Source organism: Narcine bancroftii, chromosome 6, assembly GCF_036971445.1.
Source record: "Narcine bancroftii isolate sNarBan1 chromosome 6, sNarBan1.hap1, whole genome shotgun sequence".
NCBI classification, from domain to species: domain Eukaryota; kingdom Metazoa; phylum Chordata; class Chondrichthyes; order Torpediniformes; family Narcinidae; genus Narcine; species Narcine bancroftii.
Window position 1 is genome coordinate 230,980,680 of NC_091474.1, and position 12,469 is coordinate 230,993,148.

The following is a 12,469-nucleotide window of genomic DNA, read 5'->3' on the forward strand; positions in this document are numbered from 1 at the left end:
GCCTGCAGTTTGCTTGATATCCTTCCTCTACATCAGCCATTCTCTACATTTTTTTTGGCTAGGTTATCCTTAGAACTCTGCTCAAAGTTTATGGGCCCCTTTCCCTTTAATTGGTTTCTTCCATACTTTTCTCTCACTGTCTACATAAAAATATTTTATGCTTTCAGTCCATGGACCCCCTCTTAAATGTGCTGTGGCTCCCGGAGTTTGGGGGAGGGGGGGTTCAAATGGCCTCTGTTGAGAATCGCTGCGCTACACAACAATGAATAGTCTGTTTTTGCTAGTTTTTGAGCCATAATTTTTCTAAATATCTCATCATATCTACAATACTTATTCATCTTTCTTGATAAAGCCCTGAGACTCTAATGTCATTTTCAGGTTTATGCACCAGATAATATGCAGGTAGAGGGTTTGGAAAGGAAGAGCAATGAAGCCTTATAACTGTAGAAAGTTTGGTGTGACTGGTGTTATCAAAGTTCACATCTCCAAATCAAAGAAAGAGCTATGTTGTGCTCTTTTGCTTCTATTTCTTTTTTTTGTGCAATCAAGTTAGAGATGTTAGATAATGAAGAGATCTAGAAACCAAAATTAGTTCTCCATGAGGAACACTGGAATGCCAGCAGCAAAAGACCACCATAAAATGTCATCGCATCACACAGTACAAATTGTAATTTCACAAGACAATACATTCCATCTTTCTTCTTTCTTTGGCTTGGCTTCGCGGATGAAGATTTATGGAGGGGTATGTCCACGTCTGCTGCAGGCTCGTTGGTGTCTGACAAGTACGATGCGGGACAGGCAGGCACGGTTGCAGCGGTTGCAAGGGAAAATTGGTGGGTTGGGGTTGGGTGTTGGGTTTTTCCTCCTTTGTCTTTTGTCAGTGAGGTGGGCTCTGCAGTCTTCTTCAAAGGAGGTTGCTGCCCGCCAAACTGTGAGGCGCCAAGATTCACGGTTGGAGGCGAGATCAGCCCACTGGCGGGGGTCAATGTGGCAGAAACCAAGAGATTTCTTTAAGCAGTCCTTGTACCACTTCTTTGGTGCACCTCTGTCTCGGTGGCCAATGGAGAGCTCGCCATATAACACGATCTTGGGAAGGTGACGGTCCTCTATTCTGGAGCCGTGACCCACCCAGCACAGTTGGGTCTTCAGCAGCATGGATTCAATGCTTGCGGACTCTGCCATCTCGAGTAATTCGATGTTGGTGATGAAGTCATTCCAATGTTGAAGATGGAGCAGAGACTAAATAACATCTTCGCAAAGAGGCTCAAAGTGTGTGAGGTCTAACTATAGTTTAAGAAACATAGCCAGATGTAGGGGGCTGTCTGAGGCGTTCCCTCTCAAATCTCCACCCCTGCTGTAGATGACGCAATGGGGCACTGGGACGTCGTGCCATTCCAGATGTTTCACTTAACAATACATCATTTGTATGTCAGATGCAGGGAAGTAGGAAAAATCCATTCCTCAGCGTTTTTGCTCGTACTTAGTGAGACTGCATGCCTTGTTCACGCGCATGACTCCGTTCAAAACGGGTTGGAAAGAGAGGAACCTTCAATAAATCCAATACACAAACTTCAGGTCACACTTCAACAAAAAGTCAGAAGGAGAAGGTTACAGTCAACACTTCACGTTGAGATTTAATATCTGCACAGCGTTCCCTCAACTCCTCACCAACTTGTCCCGGGTGAGGGGGAAGGCATGAAATATCGCCCCCCGTGTTTCCTCCCTCACCTAAACGGGCTTGCCTTGGCAAATAGAGAAGGAAATAAAAGTTTGTAAAACAACCCTCCTGACGCGTGGAAAAGAAAATAATGTCCTTTTGTTTTCAGAATGTAGAGTCAGCATAAAACACACCCACCCACTTCCCCCTCCAGCGGACCGTGATTTTCCCCCCTCCCCCATTCGTGCCTCTGTGCCGGTCCCAGAACCCCCGTCCGCGCCAGTATCCGAACCCCGCCCGCTCCAATATCCGAACCCGCGCCGGTATCCGAGCCCCTCCCGCGCCAGGGTCCTGAGTTGGAGAGTCACCATGTCGGTGCTTGACATGGAGTTGCCCGCTGCCCTGGCGCAGCCGGAGAATCCCGGGTTAGCAGCGAGCGGAAAGTTGACGGGAGTTGAAAAACGCTTTGTGGATGATGAGGTGAGCGTTACTTCCATTCATTGCGCTGATTACCGAAAAATCCCGCGCCCGTACTGTTAATGCTTAAATCCGGACAAAACCACCGTCTCTCACACACACGCTGCAAGAGGGTCGGTCTCCAGAGATTAAGAGGTCTCCATTCAGCTTCGTGTCGAGTTGGGTTTTTGGTACATATTTCGGATTGTGGAGTTAATTGAAGCGGTTTTCCGGCCCAGGATTATCACAATTGCTAACAGTCCGCTTTTTTTTTAAACCAAAAGAAGTAGACTTTATCCGCTCTTCTCATCTCAACTCTCACCCGTTTCCCTCTGGCAACCAAGTAGATCTTTCCCGTTATCCCCTCCCGTCCAGCAGTCTTAGGACTCGAACCGGATGAAGGCCAGGCAAGGATGGCAGGTCTTATTCTCAATTTATCAGATGAAGTTTGTCATCTCTTAGAGTGGGAGCGCCTGTCTCTGGATTCTCAAAACTTTATTGAATATTGTGTGCTGCCAGGATAGATAGTTGTAGTGGACCAACTTAATCCAGAGGGGAGTAGGAAGCTAGAATTAAAGAGTTATTTTGGTGAATGTTATCACTTAGCTCCTTATTAATCTCTCTGTTCTTTGAAACACTGCTCCTTTTCACTTAATTAGCACTTTATGAACAGTTCTTCTTTGCCTCCTGGATGGAGGAGTTTGTTTCCATTCATGTAGTAAGTAAAATATGGTGCAGTAAACTGGAATTCGCTGTCTGTGTGTTGTTCAGATGGCTGGCTCCACCCTCATCTACCCCAATATAAATCCAGGTTTTTCTCACCTGAGGATTATTGTGTCTACTGGCTATTGATTGTAAGCTATTAAAAGTGTGTTGGTACTTCTCCCTTGTCTCTGAGTGCAATCAGTCACGATACAATTTTATTAGCTTAACTTTGAAACAGGGTGGAAGCTCTTGAAGCCAGGCATGCTCTACGTCAACCCTCTGCCCCCTGAGGCCCTGGAGGAATTCGTCTCCTGGCTGGAGTGCTTCCAGTCTGTAGCCAACTGAGAGCACTCAAGACCTTAGAGAGTACAACAATTCAATGAGAATTGCACACATGGTCTGTGGACTGAACTGGGATTTTGGCGGGGGTCCAGGGTTTATTTCGGGATGGGGGGTGGAGTCAATCCTTAGAGTATCGCCCCAGTAGTGAACTCCCAGTTCACCCCTTCCTTTTAAATGAAGCCTGCAGGTGAAGAAAGAGAACACTGGATAGTCAAAATTTTTTACAATATTTACAAGTTCAACCTGTCAGGAGGTGGTCTGGAAATGTAGGCAGAGTGCCAGAGTGTTGGCTGGCCCTGGGCTTCTTGACCCTCCTGTGGTTCCGGAGCCTCAGGGCAGAGTTGATCTGGCTCTGGTTGAGGGGTGGCTGGAGCTACTTCCTGCGACAGCTCACCTGAGCCCCTTGGCGTTTCTCCGGAAACCCTGAATAGGTCAGAGTCCTGGCCTTCTTGTGATGATGGTCTCTCAGTTCCGGCGGGTGCCACGTCCCTGATTGAGACAGTATCCTCCCTGCCATCAGGGTACGCCATGTAGGCATAAATTGGGTTAGCATGGAGTAGTTGCAGCTTCTCAACCAGAGGGTCAGAATTGCTCCTCCTCACGTGCTTTCAGAGTAGTACTGGACCTGGTGCTGTAAGCCAAGCCGGGAGGGTTGTCCCTGATGTTGACTTTCTCTTAAAAGAAAACATCAACTCTGATTGCAGTGCAGTGACCTAATGGGGTGGAGCACCATGGGTAGGATGTCCTGCCAGCGTGAGTCTGGAAGTCCTTTGGACCGGAGGGCCAATTTTAAGGCCTTCCAAAGCGTAGCGTTCTCTTTCTCAACCTGTCCATTTCCCTGGGAGGAGGGAGGGGGGTTATAGCTAATCATCCTGCTAGATGTAATGCCTCTCACCAACAGTAAGTGGCGTAGCTCTGCACTCATAAATCATGAGCCCAGGTCATTAGGATATAGCCAGGATACCCGAACAGGGTGAAAAGAGAGACTAGGGCCCTAGTGTCGGATGGCATGATGTTTCAGGGCAGGGAATGACGAACGGGAAACAAGAGTACTTGTCAATGACAGTGAGAAAGTACACATTCCCATTGTGAAGGGGAAGGGTCCCTTGAAATTAACACTGAGCTGTTCAAAAGGTCTGGATGCTTTTATCAGGTGCGCCTTTCTGGGACGGTAGAGATGCACCTTGAATTTGCGCAGACCTGGCATGATCTGGTTATTTCCCTGACATCCTCAATTGAGTTGGGTAAATTGCGTGCCTTGACAAAATGAGCCATGCGAGTGATGCTTAGATGGCAGAGATCATTGTGCAATGACTGCAGTACAGCTTCATTTGGATAGGACACCTGGAGGCTCATTGAGGGAACCAGATCAGTAGAATGTTGTCGGTGGAGAATTCGATCCTCCACTTCGCAATTTTGTCATTTTTAATCTTGCCTTGTTTTGAGTTGTTGAACATGAAAGCCATCGATCGCTGGCCTGTGAGGAGGGTGAATTTCCTACCCACCAGGTAGTGCCTTCAATGCCTGATGGCCTCCACAATGGCTTGTGTCTCTTTCTCCACTGATGGATTCCAAAGCTCGTGGCCTTGTTTGGTCCTGGAAAAAAATGCAACCAGCTTACCTGCCTGATTAAAGGTTGCAGACAAGGCTAAGTCTGAAACGTCACTTTCCACCTAGAAAGGTACACTTCCACCCACCACATGCATGGTGGCCTTTACAATGTGGCTTTTGATGTAGTTAAAAGCTGTTTGAGCTTTGGCTGTCAGTGGGAAGGAGGTAGTTTTTAAGAGGGGACGAACCTTGTCTGCATATTGAGGTACCTAGTGGGCGTAATATGAGAAGAAGCCCAGGCACCTCTTGGGAGTTCCAACAGGGATTGCATCCTTTTGGGGTCGGGTCCAATGATGCCATTCTCCACCACGCAGCCCAAGATGGCTAGGTATCTAGCCCTGAACACACACTTACTGGTGTTGTGAGGTTCTGAGCTTTAGCTAAATGGAGAAAGTTGTGGAGGTCTGCATCATGGTCCTCCAGAGAGTGGCCACAAATGGTAATGTTGTCGAGGTATGGGAAGGCGGCCTTCAACTTAATTTCATCCACCCATTCAGTCAATTTGTCTCTGGAAGATTGAGACCCCATTTGTGATACCAAATGGAACCCTCCAGAACTGATAGTATCCCATTAGCTTCAAAAGCAATGTAGGCACGGTCCTCGGAACAGATTGGAAACTTTCTGGCTTTAAAGTCGATGGTTGAATAGACCTTGTACTGTGCAACTTTGTTCACCATGTCTGAAATATGAGGGAGGGGGTATGCGTCCAGGAGTGTGAAGCGATGAATAGTTTGGATATAGTCAATTACTAGCCTGGACTTCCCCCTTTACCACGACCACCTGAGCTCTCCATGGGCTGGTACTGTGCTCAACAATGTTCTCATCATGCAATTGCTGTGTCTCAGCCTTGATGAATGCCCAGTCCACTGCGCTGTAGTGCCTGCTTTTTGTTGCAATTGGTCTGCAATCAGTACTCAGATTCGGGAACAGAGGAGGTGGATCTATATTCAGTGTGGAGAGACAACAAGAGGCATCAGAATTTTGGGGCCGTCCGTTCAGAACTGTAATGGGAGGAAGAGGGCCAGAATACTCCAGGGTCACATTTTTAAAGTGACACAAGAAGTCAAGACCCAGCAAAACCGAAGGAAATAAATTCTTAATTACATACAGTTTGAACTTATAGAATTTCCCCTCCTGTAATGATAAATGAACCATACAATGTTCTTGAATGCGTATGGGATGCTAAATAAATACGATAATTAGCAGGATACACTTTGAGATTGAGATTTTGGACTGTCTTTACGTCTATGAAACTCTCAGTTGAGCCAGAGTCAATGAAGCATTTCAGTTTATGCCTGTTAACCCACACCTTTGTTTTGGAATTATTCAGTTGGTGTGGTATCTCCTGGTCCAACACCATCACTGGCAAGACTCCAGAGTCATTCCCCTCGCTGGAGTTACTCCCCTTGTTTGGATCTTCATACAGACAAGGTGGTGGGGGCCATGAGGCACAGCAAGATGGCCGCCCTCCTCCTCCTTCCACCGTGGTAGATGGCATAGAATTTGAATGCCGGCAAGATAGCAGAGACCACATGGTGCAGCAAGATGGCTGTGCTCCCTCCTCATCAGATGAAGATGGCACCGGTTTTGAAACATGGCAGGATGGCTGCCGGGTTTTCCCTCATCGTTGCTCTCACCATGTGGCCCTGCAGGAAGGCTATGGCGTACAACACTGGCTGGGGGTTTCGGTTTTGGGCTCACCTCAGTCAGCCTGTCAGGGGTCATGCATGCATTGAACCTCTCAGTGTTCCCCCTTGCCCTGCAGACCTTCACCCAGTGCCCCTTACCACAACAAGAGCAGATGGAGTCTTCAGCTGGACATTGAGTTCTTGGGTGCTGTTGCTGCCCACAGAAGAAGCGTCCCTTAGCGCCTGAGGGTGCCGCCGTTAGAGCCAATGCAGCGTGTGACGTTGCTCCGGGACCCAGGCCCTCATGAAGTGTGCTGCCGCCTTGCAAATTGTCAGCCCCCAGTTGGGCCATCTCCAGTGACTTGGCCAGTAGTACGTTGTCAGACAGCGCTGCACTGCCTTTCTCCAGCATCCGCTGCCGAATGTATTTGGACTGCACCCCAGTGACTAGAGTGTCCCGGATCTGATCATCCTCTTGTTCTCGGGCCATGCCATCCTCATGCCCACTGTTCCTTGCAAGTGCTCGTAGGATGAGGACATAGTCCTCAATGGACTCACCAAGCTGCTGCTTCTGTTGTGAGAGTTGATATATCACTAGGATGAAGTTTCGGGGCCTCATATTAGCTGGCCTTCAGCATCTCAACAGCCGCTGCGTAGTTGAACGTTCCTTGATGATCAGGAGTCCTTTAGGTCCAACGCGAGAGAGGAGCACCATCCTCTTGAACTCATCCATTGAGTAGACCTCTTGCATGGCTGACACATACATTTGGAAGCACTCCAGCCAGTACGTGAACTCTTCTGGGGACAGAGGGTCGATGAGGAGCATCGCAGGCTTCAACAGCGCTTCTATCCTGTTTTTTATTGAATAAAATTGTAGCACGACTGAGAGCACTCAAAACCAGAGAAAGTACAACACGCTTTTATTCAACAAGAGTGGTACACATGTGTAGTGCATGTCGAAAGAATCAAAGACTTGTTGAGCTACACCAAGGCTTTTATTAAGCAAAAGACTGGAGCATATCACATGTAGGTTGACCAGTCCAGAATGATCTGGGACTGGCTAGGAGCAACCCTTTAAGACCAGCAAGTAGGTGTGGCTATGCTCTCAGCCAATCTTAGCCATCCTCTACTACAATATACACATATATACGTCGGTGATAGAATCCGTACTATCATATTCATTCTTTATTGAATAAAATTGTAGCGCATTTGCGAGCTCTCAAAACCAGAGAGAGTACAACACACTTTTATTCTGCAAGAGTTGTCTATGGACTGAACTGGGGTTTTGGCAGGGGTCCAGGGTTTATATCGAGATATGTGGGGGTGGTGTCAGGGGAGGAGCCAGTCCTTGGAGCATTGTGCCAGTTCACTACACAGTCCTACCTGACGGCCACACAAGACGTCTTCAACTCCGATAGACTCCGGAGATCTGCACTTCCCTCTTGAGTCAGCTCCATGGGGTTCACTGTCATCAGGGACTGTGCCACTTACGAGTTGGCTATGGAAGGCTTGAAGGCCTGCTACAACGTGCTGGCGAGACACCAGGTCTCTCAACGTCAGCAAGATCCAGATGATTCGCTGGACAATTATGTCCTTGAACTGTGGGCCCTGATTAGAAAGTGCCACTATGAAGAGGTTACGGCTTGGGTAAGAGAGGATCCTGGGTGCCAGGATCGAGATCTCTGATCTGGTCTAGGGCATTCTGGTGTGAGGGCGAAAGCAGCCAGAAGTCGTCGTACATGTTGGTACAAATGACATAGTGTAGGAAGAGGGATGAGATCCTGAAGAGTGAGTTTAGGGAGATTGGCGGAAGGCTGAAGAACAGGATTTCAAGGGTAGCATTCTCAGGATCACTGCCAGCGATACATGATAGTGATGGTAAGAATTGGAGGAGGTGGCAGATGAATGCAAGAGTAAGGGTTTTAGATTTTTGGATCACTGGGATTTCTTCTGGGGAAGGTGGGTCCTGTACATCTGAACTCAAGGGGGAGCAATATTCTTGCAGGCAGGTTTGCTAGTGTAGTTCAGGAGGGTTTAAACTAGTTTGCAGGGGACCTGAAGTGATAGGTTAGTGGAAGAAGTGCATGGAGTAAAGTAAGATTTATCATTTAGAGAGGTTTTGAAGAAGGAGAAGCAGAATATAGGGTATAAAATTAGTAAGGTAGAAAGGCTAAGAATAAGGGTGATGAACTGAGAGGCTGGATACATATATGGAATTATGATGTAGTGGCCATTACAGAGACTTGGCTAGCACCAGGACAAATGGAATCTGAATATTCCTGGATTTCAGTGCTTTAAAAGGGATAGAGATGGAGGGGGGGGTGTGAGAAAGGGAGGAGGGGTGGCATTACTTGTCAGGGATACTCTTACAGCTACAGGGTGGGTAATGTAGCAGGATCCTCTATTGAGGAAGGGAGCAGTTACTCTATTGGGACTATTCTATATGCCCCTGGTAGCAGCAGGTATACAGAGGAGTGGATTAGGAGGCAGATTTTGGAAAGGTGCAAAAATAACAGGGTGATTTTTGGTGACCTCAACATGGGTGACCAACTTCCTTAATATTGACTGGCACATGCTTAGTACCAAAAGTTTAGATGGGGCAAAGTTTAAGTGTGCCCAGGACAGATAAATGTCACAGTATGTTGTCAGGCTGATTAGGGGGAAATGCCATAATTAGATCTTGCATTAGGTAATGAACTGGGTCCGGTCACATCTCTCCGTGGGTGAACATTTGAGGGACGGTATCCACTGCTCTCTGGCCTTTAACATTGTCATGGGCAAGGATAGAGTCAGGGAGGATTGGAAATTATTTAATTGGGGAATGGAAAATTATGGGGCTAGAGAACTTGCAGATGTGAATTGAGATGTCATTTTTGTAGAGAAATGCATTATAGAGATGTGGTTGATGTTTAGGGATCTCTTGCAGGGTGTTGGGGATAAATTTGTCCTGGTGAGGCAGAGAAAGAATGATACGGTGAAGGCACCATGGTTGATAAGAGAGGTGGAAAATCTAATCAGGTGGTAAAAGGCAGCATCCATGAAGTTTAGGCAGCAAGCATCACATAGGTCTCGAGGAATACTGGGTCGTAAGAAAGGAGCTTAAAAGGCGGCTAAGGAGAGCTGAGGACATGAGATGACCTTGGTGAGTAGGGTTCAGGAAAGCACCGAGGCATTTTTCACTTGTGTGAAGAACAGAAGGATAATAGGAGTGAAGTTAGGACAAATTAGAGATAAAGGTGAGAAGATGTGCCTGGAGGCCGTGGAAGTGAGTGAGGTCCTTACTGACTACTTCTCTTCAGTATTCACCAAGGAGAGGGACTTTGTGATGGTGAGGACAATATGGATGTGTTTATCATTCTAGAGCATGTTGATATTGTTACGAGCCCAAGGACCCCAAAACCCAGCAGCAACTGACATTCACCAAGACAAGTGGTTTTTAAAACGTTATTTTTAATCAACTTCAAACATGAAAATAGAATCAAACATGAACTTAACTCTATATTTAACTAACCCAAATTATCCCCCTTCTAATTTTAAGTGCACGTGTATGCAATGTGTGTGTAAATTCAAGAAATCTTGATGGGTCTCGCTGGGTCGTAAACCCTCAGAACTGATTCCTCTGTGAGCAGTTTCTTTAGTACACTCCATGACTTTTCATGTTCATGATTGTACTCCCATTCAATGCTCTTTTCTGTTAGTCTTCTCAATGGAGCCATCTTATCTGAGAGGTTGGATATGAATTTACCCATATAGTTGACCATTCCATTAAACCTCTGTACGTCCTTTTTGCATGTGGCCTTGGCATGTTACCGATAGCGGACACCTTTCTGGGATCTGGTCTGATGCCCCCATTGCCAATATCTCCTACAAAGTTAGTTCTGTCACCTCGAGCTGGCATTTCTTTCTATTCAGCTTCAGGTTTGCTTTCCTTGTTGCTTCTAGCACTCTCCTTAGTCTTTCATCATGCTCCATTCTCACGGTTCCCCAGACTATGATGTCATCCATTGAGGTATCAACTCTGTCCAGGTGCTCATAGACCATATGGATAGTTTTATGATACACTTCAGGAACTGAGGCAATTCAGAATGGTCACCTTAGGAATCTGTATCTGCCAAACGGACTACTGAACATGCACAAATCTTGAACTTGCTTCATCCAATTTTAACTGATGCATCTAATTTGTTGAAAAACTTTGCATTTGCAAACTGTGACATGATTTCTTCACGCGTCGGAAGCTTTAAATGTTCTCTCTTTATTGCTCTGTTTAGATCTCTTGGATCCAGGCAAATTCTAACCTTTCCATTTTTGTCCACAACAACGAGTGAATTCACCCACCTATTGGCTCATCTATCTTCTGAATCATGTTCAGGTTTTCCATCCTGTCCAACTCTGCCTTTAGTTGCTTTTGAAGCCAAATGGAACTTTTTTGCATAGATGTATTATCAGTGGTACATGTTTATCCACTCTGATCATGTGTTCTCCTGGAAGGGAGCCTAGATCCTGAAATATGTAATTGTACTCTTTCATGAGTTCATCATAGACTGTCTCTCCTTCACTTTCCACAATGAGGACTCTTTTTACCAGGTTCAGTTTCTCACAGGCTGTTAAACCTAGTATGGCCTGTACATCCTTTGGTACCACAATGAATGCTAGCATGTGCTCTTTGTCCTTGTGTTTCACTTTGACCATGCATTCTCCTTGCACTGGTATATCAGTACCTGAATATCCTGTCACCTTCACTTTTGTTCCATACATCTTTGGTCTGGGTCTAATCTTCTTAAAATCAATCTCCGATATTACATTAATTTGTGCTCCAGTATCCAATTTAACTGAAATGTATATGTCATTCACTTTTAATCTCAATATCCAGGCTCTGTTTTCTTTCTTGTTTTCAGTCACAACATCTACATAGAATTCCTCTATCTCCCTTTCATCTACTGCTTGAACTTTGCTTTGTTGCACTTGATTCCTAGAGCAACGGGCATAATGGTTGCCTTTGTTGCACATGTTGCATGTTTTACCATATGCTGGACACTTTTTTGTGTACTGCATCGACAACATGTTTGCTGCTGAAGGAGACAAAATGAAACTGGAAAATATAATGGAAAGTTTGAGGCATACTGCATACCTAAACATAACGTGATGTTTGAAATGCACATTATTTCATTTTTATTCACTGGCCACGCCACTCTTTCAAATTTGGCGTGCTTCTTGTTAAATGGTTTATGTCCATTCATCCACATTGTAGCTAGTTTCACTGAACAGTTCTTTTGGCTGCACCTTTACAGTTTCTGTAGCCCTACAGAGTGCTATGGCTTTTTCCAGGTCTAGATTTTGCTCTTTTAGCAGTCTTTCCCTTAGACTATTATCTGGAATACCAGACACATTTCTGTCTTTTATCAACGAGTCGGTCAGTCCACCAAATTCAAACATTTTGCTTTTGTATCTCAATTCAGTTACATACTGATCAATACTTTCTTTTTTCTGTATACATGTGAAAAATCTGTGCCTTTCAAACATCACGTTATGTTTAGGTATGCAGTATGCCTCAAACTTTCCATTTTATTTTCCAGTTTCATTTTGTCTCCTTCAGCAGCAAATATGAAGTTATTATACACGTCCAGGGCTTCATCACCCACGACATGTTTTAAAAAAAAAACTGACACTTTCACTTTATTACTTTCTCATCAGCTCTGAATGTTTCTAAATACAATCCAAAATTCTGTTTAAATCTGTTCCAATTTTCAGCCATTTGACATTACCTGTCAGCTGAAATTTTTCTGGTGGATGTAATCCTTCCATTTTTTTACTGTGTTAGCTTATCTTCAATTTAGATTTTACCTTTTAAAATACTTCCTTCTAATTTCCTTCATTCCACTTCTGACACCATGTTTAATCTTGTATTCGTATGTGTGAGTTCTTAGACAACACATGGATAAAGGAAATGGTTCTTTACTGTAAAGTTGATGTAAACAGCACCATGAGGTATGCTATGAGGTTGCAAGCCTCCATTACAGATCTTGCATATTCTGTGTGTCAGTCCCCTGCTGGCAGCCAATTTTAATCAAAC

At 45.4% G+C, this 12,469-nt stretch overlaps 1 protein-coding gene across 2 annotated transcripts in view; it reads left to right on the forward strand.

Annotated features, from left to right (window-relative positions):
- The first annotated feature begins 1,927 nt into the window (after positions 1 to 1,927).
- Positions 1,928 to 12,469, forward strand: part of tpcn3 (two pore segment channel 3) — an 81,510-nt gene continuing 70,968 nt past the window's right edge. For both annotated transcript variants that reach the window (XM_069887659.1, XM_069887660.1), the window contains exon 1: positions 1,928 to 2,137. In XM_069887659.1, the coding sequence (XP_069743760.1) occupies positions 2,027 to 2,137 (111 nt within the window). In that variant the 5' untranslated portion in view covers positions 1,928 to 2,026. The remainder of the gene's footprint in view (positions 2,138 to 12,469) is intronic.